At 49.4% G+C, this 22,326-nt stretch overlaps 1 protein-coding gene across 5 annotated transcripts; it reads left to right on the top strand.

The window, feature by feature from the left end:
* The first annotated feature begins 5,437 nt into the window (after positions 1–5,437).
* On the top strand, positions 5,438–20,498 carry ABCG4 (ATP binding cassette subfamily G member 4). 5 transcript variants are annotated; one of them, XM_081279398.1, is made up of 15 exons: positions 5,438–5,835; positions 6,559–6,816; positions 11,514–11,631; positions 11,745–11,877; positions 12,007–12,057; positions 12,253–12,398; positions 13,492–13,615; positions 13,739–13,853; positions 14,048–14,190; positions 15,005–15,103; positions 15,320–15,488; positions 15,588–15,688; positions 17,476–17,634; positions 17,788–17,906; positions 20,465–20,498. In XM_081279398.1, exons 2-15 carry the CDS (start codon positions 6,579–6,581, stop codon positions 20,481–20,483), a joined length of 1,734 nt encoding a protein of 577 aa, XP_081135524.1. In that variant the 5' UTR covers positions 5,438–5,835; positions 6,559–6,578; the 3' UTR covers positions 20,484–20,498. The 5 variants fall into 5 exon arrangements, with proteins under 5 accessions (XP_081135524.1, XP_081135520.1, XP_081135521.1 ...); XM_081279394.1 differs by lacking the exon at positions 20,465–20,498 and adding an exon at positions 18,123–19,845; XM_081279395.1 differs by lacking the exon at positions 20,465–20,498 and adding an exon at positions 18,123–19,845 and having other exon boundaries at positions 6,544–6,816.
* The last annotated feature ends 1,828 nt before the right edge of the window (positions 20,499–22,326 follow it).

Raw genomic sequence — 22,326 nt, 5'->3', positions numbered from 1 at the left:
ACCCATTCCCTGTACAGTAGCAGAAGGAGTTAAGGCTGAGATGGAAAGGTAGGGGAGATTGTGAAAACTCCATATTATGCTAAATAGCTTGGATTTCTTGGTTAGAAAAGAAATGTGGAGGGCAAGTAAGTAAGTAAAACTTGGAAAGAAATGGGAATATCTGTCCCCATGGAGCTTAGGGTTAAGTTCTCAAGGGGAAGGGACTGAAGTATATTTGAGGGTCGAGGAGAAAAAGCCAGCGAGATTTAGAAAATACAAGAGAAGGAATATTTGATAGAGTAAGATGCTAGATTTTGAGTGGGAAAGAAACAGAGAGGAAAAAAGATAATACTTGGAAAGGACTGAAGATTTCTCCCTTGAGAAAGAAGAAGGGAAGAATGAAAGTGGGCATAGATTTAGTTTGTAGGAGGTATGAGTGGAATGTCAAGCTTGGTGGTCTCTCTCTTCTTGATAAATTAAAGTTATCAAGGGGTAATGTGTTGGGTTAAGAAGATTATAAGAAATGTCAACTTTCAGAAATGCTATTAAAAGATGAGTGCTGGATATGGTGGCGCACACCTGTAATACCAGCAATTTGGGAGGCTGAGCAGCAGGACCACAAGATTGAGATCAGCGTGGGCAACTTAGACTGTCTCAAAATATAAAATAGAAAAAGGGCCAGGGTTGTACCTCAGTGGTAGAATGCTCCTAGGTTCACTAGCACCAAAGAAAAAAGTATAGAAGTAGGCGGGGCATAGTAGCACACACCTCTAATCCCAGCTAGCTACTCAGGAAGCTGAGGCAGGATCACAAGTTTGAGGTAAGCTTGGGCAACTTAGCAAGACCATATCTCAAAAATTTTGAAAGGGCTTGGGGGATAGCTCAGTACTAGAGCACTTGCCTAGCATGTATGAAGCCCTGGGGTTCAATTCCCAGTACCAAAAAAAAAAAAAAAGAAAGAAAGAAAGATATAGAAGTAAAACCACCCAAAGACCCAGCTAAGACTGAAAAACAAGATGAGGCAGTGGCAACCTCAAAACAACCATATGACTTCTTGGCAGCAGGTACTAGCATCTTTGAAACAAAATAGAAGATACACTACAAGGTAGATCTATAGCAGTGGACAGGACATGGATTATTACATGGTGCCAAGGAGCTGGGCAATTAGAGTAGCTGGAGAGGGATCATGAAGTCCAAACTGGACAGGGAGTGTCTGGGAGACTGAAAGGTAGTAGTTAGAACCAAAGCATGGGAGGTTTCAAAAGGCTTCTAAAGCTTAGCAGGTAGAAAGGAAAGTTCATGGTCAGAAATCAGACATTTTAAAATGGAGCTATTTAGGGTCCAAAGGATGACCACAGGGAGGTAAGCTGCTAAGTGAGACAGGGGTCACTAGAGTAGAAGAGACCAAGGGAAATAAGGCATTTTGAACACCTACTAGCAGTGCCCTGTCTCATCAGCCCTGTGTTAGGGGAAGGGCAATAGGCCATAGAGCAAAGCTGAGTGGGAAAACACCTGATATAAGGCTGGTTCCACCAAAAAAAAAAAAAAAAAAAAAAAAAAGCCAAAGAGTGTGGAGGGAGTTCAGGTTCTTTTATTTAAGTTTTAAATTTTTTTTTTTTTTTTTTTTTTTGGTACTGGGGATTGGACCCAGGCATACTTTACCATTGAACCACATCCCTAATCCTTTTTATTTTTTATTTTGAGACAGGGTCTTGTTAAGTTGCTGAGGCTGGCCTCAAACTCGAAATCCTTCTGCCTCAGCCCCTGGAGTTACTGGGATTACAGGCATGTGTCACCATGCCCAGCTGCAATTAAGTTTTTTTTGTTGTTGTTTGTTTGTTTTGAGAAGGAATCTCACTAGGTTGCCCAGGATGACCTTGAACTCCTGGGCTCAAGTGTCGTCCTGTCTCAGCCTTCCAAGTAGCTAGGACTATAGTACATATCACTACACCTAGCTAATAAAGATTGAAAAAAGGTAACAGCAAAGCCCACCTAGTCCCCAAGAGATCAGGAAAGGCAATCAGTAGTTGCTCCTCCACAGCCTCCGATTCACTGTCTGCCTCTAGGAACCAATAGAGAGAGTAGACTTTGCTGCCTTACCCTAAGATGGGCCTGAAAAAGGAGAGGGCTCTGTCAGTCTCCTTTATCCAGTCCTCCTTTGCAGACCTGGGTTGCACATCCCAAAATGACCAGTAGAGGGCCTTCCCATTGACAAATACTTCAAAATCTGTCTACAAATGAAATTCACAATGGGGCAAGGGATAAAAAACTTGGGAGTGGTGGAAGCAGAGCTGGGCCAGTTGACAAGTCCCAAGTGGAAGTCCTTTCCAGATCCTATAGAACCTTGTCACCCTCTTTTTACCCACAAACCTTTAAATCTCCTTACTAACTGCTTCTCCCACAAATCCCTGCCCAGAGCAGCCTGAGTCTGTTAGATTAGCTCATGGCCCTAAGCTAAGACAAGAATTTTCTTCTGCCTTGCTTCTCTTAAGCCAATTATCATCAATCCTTGTTTGTGTGGGTTCAGGGAACATGCCCAGGAAGGATGCTGGGCTCTGGTGTAAGAGTTGTGACTATCTTTGAGAAAAGGGAGGATCAATCTGAGAGAATGGAAAGAAAATTGGGGAGGGTCCATTTGGACATTATATAACACAGAGGGTAGCTATGGTTGACAATAAATAATTGTATATTTCAAAATAGCTAGTAGAGGACTGGGGATATAGCTCAGTCAGTAGAGTGCTTGCCTTGCATGCACAAGGTCCTGAGTTCAATCCTCAGCACCAAAAAAAAAAAAAAAAAAAAAAAAAAGCTAGTGGAGAGGATTTTGATTGTTTCCAACACAAATATGATAAATTTGTGAGGTAATGGGTATGTCAGTTACTCTGATAATTACACATTGCATACATGTATTGAAATATCACAGTCTACCCCATAAATATGACAAGTATTATGTGTCCAATAAATTTATTTTTAAATGGGAAAAAAAGAATACAGAACTAGTAAAAGATATTGCCAAGGTTACAAAGCATATCTTTTTTTTCTTTAACCTTTTTTATTAATTTATTTTTTTATGTGTTGCTGAGGATCGAACCCAGATCCTCGTCACATACTAGGTGAGTGCTCTACCACTGAGCCACAAACCCAGTCCTCAAAGCTTATCTTTTTTTAAAAATTTTTTTTCTAATGTTTATTTTTTAGTTTTCGGTGGACACAACATCTTTGTTTGTATGTGGTGCTGAGGATTGAACCCGGGCCGCACGCATGCCAGGCGAGCGCGCTACCACTTGAGCCACATCCCCAGCCCTCAAAGCATATCTTTTGACTGAAGTTCAGGATGCAGAAGATCTCTTCACAAAACGAGGAGAGGGTATCCTAGAGAATGGGGAAATTTGTTCCAGAGAAGAAAGGGTTCTTTAGTGGGGCACAGGCACATGGCAGGTTTTTTGTTTATTTGTTTGTTTGTTTTGTTTTGTTGTGGTTCTGGGGATTGAATCCAGGGTCTTGTGCATGCAAGGTAAGCACTCTACCAACTGAGCTATATTCCAAGCCCTCAGGGGCTCAGGGGTTCTAACTCAAGGAATGGAAGGTTCATCTAGGTCAGTGGCTCTCAGCTTTGTCTGCTCAGCAGGATTATCGGGGGAGCTTCTAAAAATACTAATGTCTGGGTCCCACCCTTGGAGTCAGAATGACTGCATCTGGAGTGGTATCTGGACAACTTTTGAAAATTTTCCACGAGATGCCAACTGTCAGTCAAGGCTGAGGACCACTGTTCTAGGATATGGAGTATAAATCCCACAATGTGGAAAACTGATAGAAGACATGGAAATGTTGGTCTCAGAAGATGGGGAATGGGTGACTACATTCCTCAGAAAGGGTAGAAAATTTTCCTGGGAATTGAAAGTTATGTGATAGGGAATGGGGAGAAATGGTATTAAGAGATAAGGATGGGCTGGGGTTGCAGCTCAGTGGTGGAACACTTGTCTAGCATGTGTGAGGCACTGGGTTTGATTCTCTGCATTGCAAATAAATAAATAAACAAACAAATAAATAAATATCTATTGAAAACTTAAAAAAAAAGAGGTGGGGAGGATAAGAAGCCTGTTTAGAAAATGAACGGAGATCATCCATTTGGGTATAAGGCTCTTAAAGGACCAATTAGCAGAGTGGGTAAAAGCAGGGGCTTTGGGATTCAAGCCCAGCTTTTGCCTAGATGTTCCCCTTGAGCATATTGCTTAACTTTCCTATGTTTCAATTTCTTTATCTCTAAAGAAGGGCTGAAAAACCTACCTCATTCGAGATATTATGAGGATTAAATGAGAAAATGCCTGGTGCATCTGCAGTAGTTGTTAAATAAATCCAGTTGTTGGGGGATCAGGGCTTCCATAGTCGAGCACTGAAAGTTAACTTGGAGAATGCAGGGCCTATCTAGAAAATGGGAAGGCTAGTCTTAAGGGATGGTGGTGATGTGAGGCAGCGGGTGGAGAGTAGTTAGGAAAAGAAAGGTCCAAAACCCACATAAACTTCACAGTTACAGGGTGGGGCCTGGAGATGCCCTGTAGGGGCCGCTAGCCCATCAAGCTGTGGAGAAGATGCTGTGGGGGGTGTGGAGGAGAAGTTTGACTGCTAGTAACCTCTCTGCTGCTGCAGTCTGGAGAAACCTCAGTGGTGGAAGCAAAGCCAGCAGCCTCTCTCCCATGCGTCTCTGCTGTGTGACAGGTGGGAACTTAAAAGCTCAGGTCACGTGTCTTGGCTGGCTAACCTACTTTACCCCTTGAAGACACAGAGGCTGGGGCAGTCAGGGGCTGAGGGCAATGGGCAAAGGTGAGACTGAAGGAGAGGGAATTCCAACAGCATTGTGGGGACAGAAGGCTGCAAGCTTGTAGGGTGAGGGAGAGAATGCACATGTGCATGATGTCCAAGGCAGTGTTCATGAGCCCTGTGCATGTCCTGACACACAAATGCCTTCAGGATCAGCCTTGTGCTTGTTTTGGAGACCTGAATTGGCCTGACAGAATAAAGATTTCTACAGTCAGAGCAGGCTGAGTATGGGTACCAGTTTAATATTGGAGCTGCCTGCAACCTCTCCCCCAAGTCCAATCTTTTTTTTTTTAAGTCTCATACAAGTTTAATCAACATTAATTCCCCCAAGTCCAATCTTAACTAGTGTCCTCCTCCTTAGAGAGGGAAAGTGTGAATGGGGTTGGAGGAAGGATATCCCAATGTCCCAAGACTCCGCTTCTTTGAAATCTTTTGTGCTTGGTTTGGGGATGGGAGGGGTTTTAGCTTAATAGCTAGAACCGGGGGAAATTGATGGGGATGGGTTCTGTGTGCGAAGACTGACAGCTTCACAATCCCTTAGAGTGACGGAATGTGCGCCCCACACCCCTCCACTACCATTGCCTAGACTATATTCCAGAGATCTGTCCCCCCTCACTCTAACATCCTTATCGCCCCCAAGTCGATTCTTCCCCGCCAACCCTCAGTCCTGGGTCCACAAACCCTCCTCCGACCCTCGCGCCGCGGGCACTGCACTCGCCTTCGCCATCCTCGCGCCCCGAGGGCTGTGGAAAGGCACGGGCCCTTTAAGAGCGGCGGGACCGGCGAGCAGTAGCTTGGAGGAGAACGCAGTCGCCTGGCGGGTTCGGGAGGACACCAGCGCCGGAGACCAGGCTCGGGGATCTGGTGTGCGCAGCCAAGCGAAGCAGGGGCGCGACCCCAGCAGCCCCTCCCCACAACCTTGTCATCTCCTCTGACCTGGGGCCGGGCCCTCCCTTGCTGCTCATCCCGCCCCGGCCCCGCCCCGGCCCGGGCCACCAGGACCCGGAGCTGGGGCGCCGGTGCCGCAGCCCGAGGCAGGTAAGGAGAGCCCGGAGTCTCCATCTCTGGCCGGTGGCAACGCTAAGCATCTCTGCCCGGCCAGGCCCTGGGGCGCGTCAAGGTGACTGAGCGTGCGGCAGATGGGGCGGGGGGCTCGCCCACCACAGGGGTGCTTACTTCGCGGTGGGGTGCGCCTGTCTTTGGGGACAGTCCGGGATGCCCCGGGCCAGGGGCGCCGTCGGGAGGGGCCGGCGGAGGCTTATCGCCAGGCTTGGGGAGGGGGATGCAGTGGGAGCGCAGAGCCGCCTCCTCTCCGCCTCTGCCGGTCCTCGCAGTGCTCTCCCTGCTACCCTGACCTCCTAGTGTGCAGCCTCCGCCGGCGCCCTCCCCGCCTCCACCCCTCCAACATCCAGTCCTCGGGGGTTTGCTGGCCTGCGGGGTAAGGAGATTAGAGGCGCGGGGTGGGGGGAGGAGCAGCTCAGGGCTTGGAGGGGCCAAGCTAGGGCCTGACTGGGGCCAGACTGGGGCCAGGGGGGCTGGGGCTATCCCAGACGGAGAAGAGGTGGGGACTGAGCCTCGCTGAGTGGGGAAGGTGGGGCGATGGGGAGGCAGATGACCGGACGAAGAGAGGGGTGCTAACAGTTGGGGATGTGTCCTGAGAAGCAGGCGGGGGAAGCGGGGGCTGGGCGGCATTAGACAACAGGGAGCTTTGAACTGGGGTTGGGGGATCTGTCTTAAACAGAGCAGGCCCTCTCTCTGCAGGCCAGCCAGCGGGCGGAGTGATGGCGGAGAAGGCGTTGGAGGCCGTGGGCTGTGGACTAGGGCCAGGGGCTGTGGCCATGGCCGTGGCACTGGAGGACGGGGCGGAGCCCCCTGTGCTGACCACGCATCTGAAGAAGGTGGAGAACCACATCACAGAAGCCCAGCGCTTCTCCCACCTACCCAAGCGGTCAGCGGTGGACATCGAGTTTGTGGAGCTGTCCTATTCCGTGCGGGAGGGGCCCTGCTGGCGAAAAAGGGGTAGGGAGCAGCCTGGTGGGGAACTGTGGGCTCTTGAGGAAGTGCCTCTCAGGAGCAATGAGGCCTGGATAGCCCCTGCTTTGCAAGTTTCTCAAGTTGGGTACTGCTGGGCCCTGTAGGAACGCTAAAATCTGGACCCCAGCCCCTCCCTCCCCATGCACACGGTTGAGGTACCAGGATCCCTGCTTCCCACATCTGTGAACACTTGTGGGCACCAAGTTCAATTAACCAGCTTTCTCTTCTAAATAGACCCTATGACCTCTGATCCTTGAGGGGTCCTTGATGAGTTTTCCTTTGTTTATTTTGGAGGATTCCTGTCTGTGAGGGATGGTATGTAAAGGGTGTCTGCAGGACACCCTTTTTAACTATCCCCTTGCACCAATTTTGAAAGATGTGCTCATTCTTGTCATCTTACTCCATTCTTGCCACAGTCCTCCCAAGAGAGAAGGGTGGAGGTTTGGCAGGATAGATGTCATCCTCATGTTACTAATAAGGAAACTGAGGTTCAGGGAAATTGAGTCACTTAACCAATATTGATTCCACAGCTAGTAAGTGGCAGAGCTGAACCAGAAGCCCAGTACAGGAGTTCCACCTCTTTCCCCTTAGGACCAGTTTCCCCATCCCTGAGTCCCTGACCATCTTTTGCATCCCTACTCTGCACATCGTGAGCTGGGAATGGAAAGGCTGGGTTTGTTTCCCAGAGCTGGGTGTGGGCCAGGGGTGGAGCCGGGGTATTGTTCTCTGAGGTTTAAGAACTAGGTTTAGGGTGCTTCAGAGCCTGAGCTGTCTCTGCACTCTCCACCCTTGCTTCCATGGGTGACCAAAAGGCCACAGGGTGTGAGTCGATGGAAACTGAGGCATCTGGGCTCCCTGCCCAGTGCCTGATCCCTGAGCAGTCTCTTTGTGTCCTGAGATTAGCTCTGGGCAAAATGATGAGGTACTTGTTATTTCCTTGGCCCTCTCATTTCTTCATAACTTTAAGCAGAAATGAAGAAAAATTTAGAAATGTGGCTTGATGGGCCTGTTCTCTGCCTGCTTCTACTCACCAGCCACGTGTGGGTGTCCCTGACCAGGGATTCTCTCTCCTTTGACCTTGCCAGCCTCATTTCCGCTTCACTGGCCATTTTGCCACCCCTTCCTTTGCCCCTTTTTCTGCTCTCTGCCCTCCTCTCTTGAGTTCTCTTTTCTCTGGATTCCTTCTTCCCTTCTCTAGAGGACAGAAAGCAAGTGGGGGGGGTGAGAAGGAAGGGATTTGGTGGGGGGAGAGTTCTGTCTCTCCCAAGTAAGGCTTATCACTGCTCTCCCCTAAGTGTATATGGCATTTCTTATTTTTCAAAACACTTTCCTATTCATTATTATTAATGATTCACTTAATATTTATAATAACCCTATTAAGTCCTTGGGAGAAGATATTACTATCCTTCTTTTACAGATGGGAACAGGAGGCCCTAGAGATTAAGTGACTTGACAAAATTGCAGAGTTATTGACCGAGGCAGGACTAGAACACTTGATGTCTCTCCAGCCCGAAGGCCTGGCAGGCCCCTTGCAAGCTGAGCAGCTGTGGCACAGCCAAGAGTCCAGGCATCCGCATTCCTAGCCACTTGGAAGCTGTGTAACCTTGGGCAGGGTGCTTAGCTTCCCTAGGCCTCACTTTCCCCATCTGTAGATAGGGATGATAATACTACCCACTGCACAGGCTTATTGGGAGAGCTCTGCTGAGTTGGTATCTGTGAAAGTCAAGTATGTATGTAAGATGATATTTATGCTAGACCAGCACCTGGCTGTGACTGAATGAGGGGAAAGTTCATCATCACCATTTTCTTCCCTTTCACAAGAAATCACTTCCTGTGAGAGGCTCTGAAAAGCTTAGGCTAGTGCTTGTCACACGCCCTACTGCTGGGTTTCTGTTCTCACGACTAAAAGGCTCAGGGGTCACTCCAGTTAAACTGGGCTAATTGGGCTGCATGAAATAACCACACAAGAGACACAAATACCTTTTTCTTTGGGGTTGCTGTGACGGCTCCTCTGACCTTAAGGATCCAAAGAAAGAGAGCGAGAGCACCGGCTGACCCCTTTTATTGAGGAGAAGCTATTCAAATGAGTCAAGGGGTCAGGTTTCAGGGGGCTGAGTCTATCTTCATGATGTCCACTGTCAGCAGGTTGACTGACACCTGGGTAGGCCACCCAAGGGCACAGTAAGAGAAGGGGACACACACAAGGCACTTCCATGGAAGATTCTACCCTAAACAGGGCAAGGGGTTATATTACAAAGGAACAGGTGAGCGTAGCTTCACCCATGGGGCTGTAGCAAGACACACCCGTGTACGAGACACTGACCCTCAGACCCAAGAAGGGTGGGGAAAGCTCTGCCACATTTCTGTGACTGAGCGCCTCAGCACCCAGCCGGGGAGTGTGACTCAGTCACGTGCAAGGATGGTCCCCCACACCCTACATCTTTCTTGTTTCTTTTTTCCTTTTTTTGTTATTGGGGATTTAACCCAGGGATGCTTTGCTACTGAGCTCCATCCACTGCTCTTTTTATTTTTTATTTTGAAATAGGGTCTCTCTAATCTGCTTAGAGCCTCACTAAGTTGTTGAGGCTGGTCTCAAACTTGTATTCCTCCTGCCTCAGCCTCCCGGGTTGCTGGGATTACAGGCACATACCCCTGTGCCTGGCTCACCCAACATCTTTCTGATTGATGTGAGGATGACTGAGGCAGAGGGTTGAAACCCATGACTTTCTTATCCAGAGAATTTGCAGTGTGACCTTGGGTGAGTCACTTATGTGCCTGGTCCCAGTTGCCTCATTCATGTTGTTAAAAGAGCCTCTGACGGAATGAGCACCATCCAACTGATTGGTGTGTTCAGGCTCACGCAGTGGGCAGGAGGTTATTCCCCTTCTAACAGGATGTGCCCAGAGGGACAGCTGGATGGTGGGTTAAATAAAGTACCCATTCACTCTCTCTGTTATAGAGGTAGAGTAAAGAGGGACTGGGCTCTGCAGGGTTGGTGGAGGGTGCTAGGTGAAGGATAGGGGCTTGGTGTCTCCTCCTGACCAAGGCAGGTCTCAAGCACAGTAGGAAAGTCCCTCCATATTGGCTTCATCTTTCCAGGTAACTCTGTGCAGTCTCTGCCCTCTATTCTCTGGAATGAATACACACATATATATTTATACACACACACACACACACACACACACACACACACACATACACGTATACATACATGTTTTTTGTTGTTATTGTTTTGTTTTGTTTTTCCTAGAGCAGAACAGCCTCTGTCTTTTGAAATCTTGCTCATCTTTAACTTAACTGCCACCTCTTCCAGGAAGCCCTTCCTGCTTTCCCCCCTTCCTTTCTACCCTTATCAATTCCATTTGCTATAATCTCCTGGCACATTGTTTGTACTTCTGTTATAAACCTTACTTTACTTTTCTTCAGATTATCCATGATTTCTTGTCTGTCTTACCTAGATGATGACGCTCTTGAGTGCAAAAACTGTTCTTCCTTATTTTGGGGGTGGGTGGAGAGTTTGGTATATAGTAGATCTCAATAAGCATTTGCCAAGTGAAATTAATGATACAGTGTCACCTTTTGTGTATGTGTGTGTGTGGTAGGAGGAATTGACCCCAGGGCCTCACGCATCCTAGACAAGCACTCTACCACTGAGCTACATTCCCCCCAGCCTTTTTTATTTTTATTTTTTGAGCCAGGGTCTTGCTGAGTTGACCAGGCAGGCCACATGTTTGCAATCCTCCTGTCTGAGCCTCCCAAATTGCTGGGATTACAATTATGTACTGCCACGCCCAGCACAATGTTGCTTTTAAAAATCACTCTATGTGCCAAGTTGCACTGTGTCATATGCTTTACATAATTATTACATTTAATTTTCCTAACAACCCTATGAGATAGGCACTATCATCCTCATTTTACAGACAAGGGACCTGGAGCTCAGAGAGGTTAAGCAACTTGCCTGAGTTCACACAGATGGTAAGTTTAGAGCCAGAATTTGAACCTAGATCTGCCTAACTCCATACTGGTGCTCTTTATGCATATCCCATTGAGTAAATGAAAAGTGGAATTTCGTTGGGCCATGTTAGGGGCTGGAGAGACAAGCTTGGAAGAGAGGGAAAACACAAAGAAGGCAGTTTTTCCAAACTGAGGCAAAAGCTCTGAGAATACGTACTTATAGAATGGACACTTACTGAGAATCTACTACATGCCAGACAGACTGTTAAGGTTACAAAGATGAATAAAACACAGGCCTTGCCCTTAAGGAGCTTACTAAGAGGTTGGGGAGGAGGGCAAGTGACGGGCACATCAGTTAACAGACATGCTGGCATACCAGAAGTGCTGTGGGAACCCAGAGACAGTCAGCCAGCTCAGACAGGATTGGTATGAAAACCTTCCCAGAGGCCCTGAAACAGGGAAGAAGAGCAGGGTTCTCTGGACTTTGATTCCTCCTCTACGGCTGTCGGTGGGATGCACAGGTATTCCCACAGCCTTCGGACTTTGACATTAGTGGGTGCCATTTCTGAAAGGGCAGGATGAGGCGAGACTTTGGGTCACTTTCGGGGCTCTGGGGGTGCCTCTTAACCCAATCACACTGAGCAGGAACTACGCATTTCACTGATCACCACAGGGGTGCCTCTGTTCACTACAGCCCTGACCAAAAATTCCTCCCTTCCTCACTACAGGTTATAAGACTCTTCTCAAGTGCCTATCTGGTAAATTCTGCCGCCGGGAGCTGATTGGCATCATGGGCCCCTCAGGGGCTGGCAAGTCCACATTCATGAACATCTTGGCAGGATACAGGTGAGGACAAAGATGGGGAAGGCTGGAGACAGAACTCAGAAAGAAGAGTCTATTGGGGATCACAGGTGTCTTGAAGTGCCTTTGACCCTTGTCCTCAATGGATGTCCCTGCAGAGAGTCTGGAATGAAGGGGCAGATCCTGGTCAATGGAAGGCCGCGGGAGCTGAGGACCTTCCGCAAGATGTCCTGCTACATCATGCAGGATGACATGCTGCTGCCACACCTCACGGTGTTGGAAGCTATGATGGTGAGGGCTGGATGGCCACCCCCTCTTCCTAGCATCCCCTTCCATCTGCTGCCTGCATCCCCTTCCTCAGCTGAGGGGTCAAGGCCCATCTCCCACACATGCATCTCTTTCCTGCCCTCTGGGCCCCAGGTCTCAGCCAACCTGAAACTGAGTGAGAAGCAAGAGGTGAAGAAGGAACTGGTGAGTGGACAGGGAAGGCCTAGGGACAGCTGCCCTCTGTGGAGCTAATGAATTGTAGGACCCAGAGTCAGGGGCGGAAGTGTGGCAAACAAGTGGGGACAAGGGACTTAAGGGAGATTCTTTGTGAAGTCAGGGTGGTGCCTGGGGGAAACCAAGACTCTGAAGCTGACTTGGGCTGGGTGGGGGTGGGTCCAGGTGACAGAGATCCTGACAGCACTGGGCCTGATGTCCTGCTCCCACACGAGGACAGCCCTGCTCTCTGGTGGGCAGAGGAAGCGTCTGGCCATCGCCCTGGAGCTGGTCAACAACCCGCCTGTCATGTTCTTTGATGAGCCCACCAGGTAGTTCTTTCCCACCTCTCACCTCAACTTCCCCACCCCTCAGCCCAAGCCAGGACCCAAGGCTGCATCCTCTATGTGGCTGGAGACTAGAGCCCCTGTTTGCAGCCTCCTGAAGCCAAGATAAGGGCCAACTCCTCAACTCCATCCTTGCCAATCCTGTTGTAACAAGCAGCCCCATCTTCACCCAGGCAGAGATCTGGATGTCTCCTTTGATTGTTGCCTCCCTCTCCTGTCCCCCACAGCCATTAGTCACCAAGTCCTGTTAGTTACACCTCCTTTTGGTAGCTCTCAAATTCGCTCTGCCCATCCCCAGTGCCCATGTTTGAGTTCAGGACATCATCGACAGATGCTCATCTCTTCGCCTCCAGTCTCTCCCAAGCGATCCTTCCTCCAGCCTGCAGCCAGAGCTGACTTTCTAAAGACAACTCTGGCCTGACCCCTCCCCTCCCCTTCAAAATATGCAATGAGTCTCATTTACCCTCAGAACAAAGTCCTGCTCTGAACCCAGTTTGCCAGCCTCCTGTCTTGTATTTTATGCTCTAATAACACTGAGTTGCTTGTAACTCCCTGGTCAAACCATGTGCTTCATGCCTCTAAGCTTTGCCTGTGCTGTGTCTTCTGCCTAGAATGCCCTTCACTGCCGCTCCTTCCCTTCCTCCTCACCAGCTCAGTTCTCACTTCTTCCAGACTCACTCAGGGATTTTCTCTGACTTCCCCCCAACTCCGCCCCCAGCTACCTCTCCCCCCCCACCTGCCTCTCCCCACTACCCTGCATCCCCCCATTGCTCCAGCACCTCCCACATTCCCTAACATCATCCATGAGCTTGTCTTTCTCTCCCTCCAGACCAATGTGGTATTTCTGCATCATCCTAATCACACAATAGGTGCATACAACAGATGCTCAGTATAGGCTTGTTACATTTTACAGTGCTCTGGGCTTCTGGGGGGTACCTCCAAGTGCCTGATCCTGTAGGTCGTATAGGAATGGGGGTGTCCAGTTCTAGCCCTTCACAGCAGTTTCCCCACCGTGCACACTCCCTCTGCTTGGCCCCACCCACCTCACCAGGCCCGCTGGTGGCCTCTCTCTGGACAGTGGTCTGGACAGTGCTTCTTGTTTCCAAGTGGTGTCCCTCATGAAGTCCTTGGCCCATGGGGGACGTACCATCATCTGCACCATCCACCAGCCCAGTGCCAAGCTCTTTGAGATGTTTGACAAGGTGAGTGTCCGTGGGCCTCAAAAGTTGGCCTGAGAAGGAGGGATGAAAGGGCTCAGTGGAGGTGCTGGCAGGGCCCCTGCCTGTCCACTGGTTGTGTTTTCTTCATCCTTCTTTCTGCCTCAGCTCTACATCCTGAGCCAGGGTCAGTGCATCTTCAAGGGCATGGTCACCAACCTGATCCCCTATCTGAAGGGGCTTGGCTTGCATTGCCCCACCTACCACAACCCGGCTGACTTCAGTGAGTGGGGACAATGGCGGGGGTTAGCATATAGTGCCAGGCCAAATCTGGGGGTGAACGTCATGGGTTCAGCCCTCCTGGAGACAGAGGTCTCACTGTTACCTGCCTTAGCCACAGACCCAAGAGTGAGTGGTTGACTTGCCTTTGGGAAGCAAGGATAAATGTTAGCTGAGCCCTCTGCTCTGTGTCCCCAGTTATTGAGGTGGCCTCTGGAGAGTATGGAGACCTGAACCCCATGCTGTTCAGGGCTGTACAGAATGGACTTTGTGCCATGGCTGAGAAGAAGAGCAGCCCTGAGAAGAACGAGGTCCCTGCCCCCTGCCCCACTTGCCCTCCGGTAAGTAGGGTGGAGAGGACAAAGAGGGCAGAGCCGGGAGGGGAGATGGGACCATGGGTGATGCCCTGCCACAGAGGGGCACATGATGCTGTCTCCTAGAGGCACTGGGTACCAGGAGGAACCCGGAGTTGGAATGGACCTACTCTTTATGGCTTATGTGACCTTGGGCACTTTGGCCTCATTGAGCTTCAGTTTTCTCATCCACTTAGTCATTCAGCAAACTCTTTCTGAACATTTGTTGGTGCTGTCCTCAGTGCTGGTACGGGCCCTTCTGGTAGGCAAAACCAACACAGTCACTGGCCTCATGGGCCAGTGTGGCTTTCTGTCATCTCTAACTTGGAGGTGATGATACTTAACTCACAAGGAGGCTGGGAGGACCCCACAGATAGCACACAAAGCTCTTAGGACACCCCAGGTTTTTGCCCAGTGCCAGGTCTCTTCCTTAGATGAGATACCCCTTGGTTATGGTTGTCATTTTTATCATTATTAAATATTATTGTGAAACTGGTGGCCTTAAGGACTTAGCCTTTTGGGTTAATATTAATGATTAGAGAAGTGACTGTTCTGCACTGGTGAGCTACCACAGGTGTCCTAAGTGCCTTTCCATCTCCTCACCTCCAAGCTTTTATCCCCTCCTCGCCTCCCTTTCACAGTCTCTCTGAGCCCCGCCTCCAGGTGCCTGCTTCACTGGTGAGGTTCTCCTTCTGTAGCCTGGGACCCTCCTTGGGAAAGGCTTAGGTTTTTCCCACGCACTGAGCTGGGTGGGTGGCAGGTGGGTGGGTTAACCTCACCTGGTCCCATTTCCTCTCCCCAGGAAGTGGATCCCATTGAAAGTCACACTTTTGCCACCAGCACTCTCACTCAGTTCTGCATCCTATTCAGGAGGACCTTCTTGTCCATCCTCAGGGACACGGTGAGGCATCAAGTTGGGGAACAGGAAGCATAGGTCTAGCCTTCGGGGCTATACGACAACAGCAGGTGGAAAGGGAATTGGGGTCCCTGCCCGCAACCCTCCAATGCACCTCTGGGTCTGTGTAACCCCCAGGACAATCCCAAGTTATTACCCTAGTGTTGCCTGCCTATCCCTGACCTGGGAAACATCCCTGTCCTGTGATGGTACTTCCCACAGGTCCTGACCCACTTGCGGTTTGTGTCTCACGTGGTGATTGGCGTGCTCATTGGTCTCCTCTACCTGCACATTGGCGACGATGCCAGCAAGGTCTTCAACAACACAGGCTGCCTCTTCTTCTCCATGCTGTTCCTCATGTTTGCTGCCCTCATGCCAACCGTGCTGACCTGTGAGCTGAGTTGCCTAGGGTGTGCAGTGTGGGTGCTGGAGCAAAAGGCAGAGGGGCCAGGGGGTTGGCCAGTGGTGCCTGATCTGCCTGTGCCCTCAGTCCCCTTAGAGATGGCGGTCTTCATGAGAGAGCACCTCAACTACTGGTACAGCCTCAAAGCGTATTACCTGGCCAAGACCATGGCCGATGTACCTTTTCAGGTGAGCCTTGTACTTCCTACCTGCCCACATTTACCAGCTCTCTTGCCCCCTCCTTCCTTGCTTGCCAGCTCCTTTAACCTTCTGGCCTTCCGCCCTTTCTCTTCCTTCTATTCACTAAGCAAATAGATGGTATATACCTTCATGCACCAGGCTCTACCCAGCCACTAAGGATACGGCAACAGATTAGACTGATGATAGAAACTTCGTTCTGTGTAACATTTTAGTGGGAACAACTGGCAGCCAACAGAAAATGATGATAATAGTAACCCTGCAAATGACTCTAAATCTTCTTAAGGGTAGGAAGTTTATCTCAGTGGTAAGCACTTTCTTAGCATGTATGAGGCCTGGGTTCAATCCCAAGCACTGAAAAAAGAAACAAAACAAAACAGATCTTACTAGAGGCAGTAGTATAGGCTCTGGACCCTTACTACCACTTGCAAGATGCAAGGCACTGGGCAAGTCACCTTTGCTTCAATGTCCCCATCTATAAAATGGAATGACGACCCTAACTACCTCTGGATTATTTGAGAATGAAATGACTGGATGAATGCAAGGTTCTTAGAATAGTGCTTGGCATATACTAAGTGCTCAAGAAATGTTAGCTAATTTTGTTATTGCCACTATCACCTTGCTCCTACCACATTAAAAAAAAAAAGTGCTCCTTCCTCAGAGTGGACACTTCACTGTGTCGGAGCTCAGGGAGAAGAATACAAACTGGATCTTGGCCTCTGCTTGGGCACGTTTATGCAAGGAACAACTTGCACAACTGTACCTAGTGATATAGTGGGCTCAGTCCCTGCTTCTAGGAGTTTCTAGTCTAATTTTTTTTAAGTCATCTAAGAAACTCACATTTGTAGTTTATAATTCAAAACTCTACAGGATTTCCAAATCACAGTCTTTCTTTTAAAAAATTATTTTTGGGGACTGGGGTAGCTCAATTGTAGAACACTTGCCTAGCATGCATGAGGTCCTGGGTTCCATCTCCAGAACTGATAAAAAATTGTTTCCTTTTTGAGGTTTACAACATGATTATTTTGGGGGGTGGGTACCTGGGATTGAACTCAGGGGCACTGGACCACTGAGCCACATCCCCAGCCCTATTTTGTATTTTATTTAGAGACAGGGTCTCATTGAGCTGCATAGTGCCTCGCTGCTGCTGAGGCTGGCTTTGAACTCTTGATCCTCTTGCCTCAGCCACCCTAGCTGCTTGGATTCCAGGCGTGCACCATGGCAACCAGCTAAAACATGATTTTATGGGAAACATATAATAGCAACATGAAGCAAATCAACATATCAGCTAAAATGTATCTACTTAATAATATAATTTTATTAATAGTCTCCAGGTTGTATATTATATCTCTGGACTTGTTGATCCTGAATCTGCTTCTTTGTGTCTACAGAGTTGATAGACTTCAGGAGGAACAAAACACTCTCCTAAGGAGAAATTAATTCATTGATAACATAAGAAAAAAAATTTTTTTAATATGAGGAATGAGCTGGTGCAGAGAAGAAGGACTTTAGGCACTCAGAGGAGGGAAAAGTCACTGTGCCCAAACCAGTTAGAGAGGCCTCATGGAAGAGATGGTTTGGGAAGATGAGTGAGGTTCACATGGTCAGGGAGAAGGGGGACATGTGTCCATCTGAGGACAGCATGAATAAGAATGGAGGCAGGATAGGCATGGGGAATAGGTGTTCTAGGGGCTCATTCCCAGGTGGAATGGAGGATCTTGGCCACCATACCCATGGCTCCAAGTTCCCTGCTCAGCTCTGTGCTGCCCATTCTCCAGGTTGTGTGCCCAGTGGTGTACTGCAGCATTGTGTATTGGATGACAGGCCAGCCAGCTGAGACCAGCCGCTTCTTGCTCTTCTCGGCCCTGGCCACTGCCACTGCCTTAGTGGCCCAGTCTTTGGGACTATTGATTGGAGCTGCCTCCAACTCCTTACAGGTGGGAAGGTTGTCATGTGAGGATTCTCAAGCGGGGATGGGGTATCATGTGAGAAATCAAGGGCTGGCGTGAGTGGGATGGACACTTGGGCAACTGGGCCACCCTAGTCCTGGTCACCCCTGTGATGGCCTAGCTCCCTTGCTTCCCCTCCAGGTAGCCACCTTTGTGGGCCCAGTTACTGCCATCCCTGTCCTCTTGTTCTCTGGCTTCTTCGTCAGCTTCAAGACCATCCCCACTTACCTGCAGTGGAGCTCCTACCTCTCCTATGTCAGGTCGGTGCCTCTTTCCCCCTGCCCTCCCTGTCCCTCCCCTCTATGCAGGAGCACCTGCCCAGCTCCTACTAGGCTGTGCTGTCTGGTGCCTGCTCCACCACCCTTTGGGCAGGGGCACTCTGGTTGACCCCCAGGGATGAGGTTTGGGGTTTGGTGATTTGCTGAGAGAGCAGGTTTCCTGTGCTGTGTACTGCTCTGATGCCCCTGCCTGCCTAGGTATGGCTTTGAGGGTGTGATTCTTACCATCTATGGCATGGAGCGAGGAGACCTGACATGCTTAGAGGAGCGCTGTCCATTCCGGGAACCACAGAGTATCCTGCGAGCGCTGGATGTGGAGGATGCCAAGCTTTACATGGACTTCCTGGTCTTGGGCATCTTCTTCCTGGCCCTGCGACTGCTGGCATACCTTGTGCTCCGTTACCGGGTCAAGTCTGAGAGATAGAGTCTTGCACCTGGCCTGTGCCCAGCCCCCGCAGCAGTGCACACCCAGCCCTTTGGGACTGTTTTAACCTTGTAGAACTTGGGCACTGGTTGCTGGTGCAGCCACCTCCCCTCCCTCAGCTGCTCCACAGGCTGGCTGGAGGACTGTGCTCCCAGCCTTGGCCCTGGGGGTGGGGGCTCCAGCCCACCCTGCCACACCCAGGAGTCTTCCCAAGTTGATGCGGTTTGTAGCTTCCTCCCTACTCTCACCAACACCTGCATGCAAAGACTGGGAGGCTGCCCCCCCTTTCTGCCCACAGCACCCTCTTCTGTTGTCTGTTTTGGAAACCCAGGTTTTATGGGGCTTCCACTTAACAACTGACCAAAGTGGCTCCCTCTGGGGGGATCCTCACCACACCAGTGTTTGTAAACCAGGCTGCTGTAAGGTTAGAGTTCCAGGGCTAGGCCCTGGGGGTGGGGTCCCCTGGGAGTCCCATTATAGACATTGGGATGGAATAGAAAGGGACTCTGGAAGTCTCTCCTCCCCACCCCCAGACCCTGGCTTATGTGGACAATCTGCTATGACAGAAGCTGGGCGTTCTGTCTGGGTCACCACTCCTAATCCTGGAGATTGGAGAGGTCATGGGAGATCTCATCCCCCCTCCCTATAGCTTTGGTGGGGGGTAGGGCCTGGTGGCATCTTTGCAATAACGTCTGCGTTTCTTTCCCACCTGTCACTGGAACTGGAGAATGCACTTTATTCTGGGGGGTGAGCAGGCGAAGACCCAACCCTCCTTTCTTGCTGCTCCTGACACACACAGTTCCACATGCTCCCTCCCTTCTCCAGAGTTACAGGCACATACACGCAAACAGGCAATCTCAGCCTCACACATGCATCATCCCCTGTGGTTCAGAGGAAGAGTGATGGTGGCGTGGTGGTGGCGGGTTCTGTGGGGAAGGCAGTGCCAGCCTCCTTTCTGGGGATCCCACTTTGGAGACTCGAAGGATGAGGCTGATTCTGCCCAGGGTGACTCCTCTCCAGGATTGGTAGGAGTCTACCCTCCAGTCTTCTCTCCCTCCAAGCCAGGGGTGGCACACAACAGCAGCCTTCTAGAGTTGAGGACCCAATAAGCACAAGCATGGGAATAAATTGGCTTGGCCACCGCTATCCCACGGCCCTCCTTTTGCACTCCAGGCTGGTATTCCACTGTCCTGCCCCTTTCCTGTCCACTTGCTGCTCATTCCAACTCTGTCCATGTCTCTCCACCTCCTTCCTATCAGCAGGTGGCCCCTGGGCATCAGAACACTGTGCCCTGGGCACCAAGGTGGCAGACATACCTACAGCATGTCTGGCTTTCCTGGTGGGTCTAGGCTCCTTCTACTTCTGGTTGCCCCTTCCCCCAGGGTTCTTTTCCCCTTATTCCTATATACATACCTCTCCATCTTCCCTTGCCCTGCCACAGATTCTTCTCATTACACAGAGATGCCAGTTGTATTTGTGGGATTTCATCCATTATTAATAAAACCTATATTTATACAGTATGCTGGTGTGAATGTGTGTGGGTTTGACACTCGGTAACACGGGCTGTAAGAGGGTCTTCAGAGCACTTGGTAAGCTGTCAGCAGGTTTAGGGAGACTGTGGCAGGAGATGGTCCTGGATTATGTCAAGCTAGAAAATGAATATCTTTTGAAATATTTGTATCATGCTTTCCATCTTACCAATGCTTCATGTTCCTTATTTCAAGGGAGGCCCATGCCAACCCAGTCCTATCTATCCTTCATGACAATCTCACATTGTCATGGATTGACAGATGAGAGAACTGAAACTTGGGCTAAGTAACTTGCCAAGGGCTCTCAGGTAGTGGAGGTGGAACTAGGCCTAGAGACCAGATCCTCTGTCTCCAGACTCACTCTTGGCATTGATCAAACTCCTTGTTCGTGGTGGATCTGCATGCTGCATGTGGGTACCCTGTATCTGTTACATAGATGTGTTCTTGTTCTTGCCTTAGTGATACATGACTCTTCGGGACTCACTGAGTTCCAGCTGTGCTCATGGAGGAGGGTAACCTCATCCTAGGATGGGAGTGGCAGGGATCTCACTGGGCTTAATTCAACTTTTCCTTTTCTTCCTACTCAGTGACCCTTCCCAAGGCTGAATCATTGTCACCAGGACTTCAGGCCAGAGGTTTGGAGTAGGTAAGATTTAGAGGGCCTTGAGTACTAGTGGCAGGACAACCCAAGAAGCAGCACATTGTCTCACCCTCTGCTCTCCTTGGCCTGAAGCCTGGAGTTTGAAGGAAGGCACTGGCACCAGTCCTGCCAGCTGCCTGGCACCCTAGGACTGTGGTCTAATATGACTGGTTGGGTGCTCAATTTCAAATGGACTCACTTTATATCCTTTGTGGGTTTGTTTGTTTGTTTGTTATTTGCAGTTACTGGGCATTGAACCCAGGAGTGTCCGGCTCTTGAGGTGCATTTCCAGCCCTCCATTTTCTTTTTTTAAAATATCTTTAGTTGTAGATGGACACAATACTTTTATTTCATTCATTCATTTATTTATTTTTTTATATGGTGCTGGGGATCGAACCCAGTGCCTCATGCATGCTAGGCAAGTGCTTTACCACTGAGCCACAACCCCAGCCCTCCAGCCCTCCATTTTCTATGTTTTATTTTTGAGATAGTTTCTTGTGAAGTTGCCCAAGCTGGCCTTGAACTTGTGATCTTCCTGCCTCAACCTCCCAAGTCACTGGGATTATAGGCATGCATTACGATGGCCAGTTTAACTATTTCTTTTATAGTTTGGGGCAAGAGTGGGAAATGGGAATATATCCTACTTCCTGGAATTCTCATTAGATTTCAGAGACATTCTGGAGACTCCCTTTATCCCTGGAGTGATGCCAATAGATGGCTCCTTACAAGTCGAAAGGCATCAAGTGTCAGTGTCAGGTATTCATCTTATCCGGGAATGGTGGCACATACCTGTAATCCCAGCAACTCAGGGGGTGGAGGCAGGAGGATTGTAAATTCAGGGCCAGGCTTAGCAAGACTCTGTTTAAACATTAAAATTAAAAAGGTCTGGGATGTAGCTCAGTAGTAGCAAATACTCCTGAAAGGGTTAAAAATTCATAAATTCATATACTTATAATTCCTTCAGGAGCTAAAGAAGGCAAACATCTGGACACCAAGGGTCATTTGGCCCAGAGAACATTTGTGGATTGGTATATATATTTGCAAAAGAAGCTCTTTTGATTCCTACAGCAACTCTGTGAGGTATTTCAGATAAGCAGTTTCATCTCCTCCTATTATAGAAAAGGAAACTGAGATTAAGAGAAATGACTAGAGCAAGCTCTCAGGACCCTGTACTCTTTCCACTGTGACCCATCTGCTATGCTTCCCACTAGTACCAGTAACCTGCTGCATTGGGTCATAAATGTACCCTGCTCATGTAGGTAGGTTTGCAAATGAGCCCTCTTTCCCTAAAAGCCCACCTTTCAGGACTCATCAATCATGTTCATTAACACAACCACCTTCTCTGTGTCAGGGCCTAGGCAGAGTACTGGAGGGCAGAGCCTGACCAAGGCAGTTCTCCATGCCGTGGTTCTTAGAGCACCTGGCATTCCATCCTGAGGCCAGACAAGAAAAGACCTGCCCACAGCATGATTCATGGTATTTCTGTCTACAAGGGGCCAAATTATATGTTATTAATAAAACCTATATGCCTGTCATACCCTTGGGGGAGGGGAGCAGCTTGCTCTGAGCTACATCCAGGTGACAGTCTGCCTTGCATGAGTAGGTAAGTGGAGTGATACTAGAGGAGTTTCCCAGGAAAATATCACCCCTGAGAACATTCATAGGGCTGTTCTACCTCCCCTCTCCCTGTCCCATTCAACTCCCCTTAAAGAACTTCTCGTGCAAGTATGCTATTTCCCCCACAGTATGTAATGCTGGTCTCTTTCCTGACTTGTTTTTTTAACATCCAGTCCAAATGTCACCTTCTCT

The sequence above is a fragment of the Spermophilus citellus genome (assembly GCF_964194105.1).
Source record: "Spermophilus citellus genome assembly, chromosome: 2".
Lineage (NCBI taxonomy): Eukaryota > Metazoa > Chordata > Mammalia > Rodentia > Sciuridae > Spermophilus > Spermophilus citellus.
Note: the sequence above shows the minus strand (reverse complement) of the source record. Positions and strands in the feature narration are given on the sequence as shown.

Coding starts and splice junctions, on each gene's coding strand:
- ABCG4 (XM_081279394.1), top strand. CDS start 6,579: ATGGCGGAGAAGGCGTTGGAGGCCGTGGGCTGTGGACTAGGGCCAGGG. Junction 15,104..15,319: donor TGTCCATCCTCAGGGACACG/GTGAGGCATCAA, acceptor TACTTCCCACAG/GTCCTGACCCACTTGCGGTT. Junction 15,689..17,475: donor TGGCCGATGTACCTTTTCAG/GTGAGCCTTGTA, acceptor CCCATTCTCCAG/GTTGTGTGCCCAGTGGTGTA.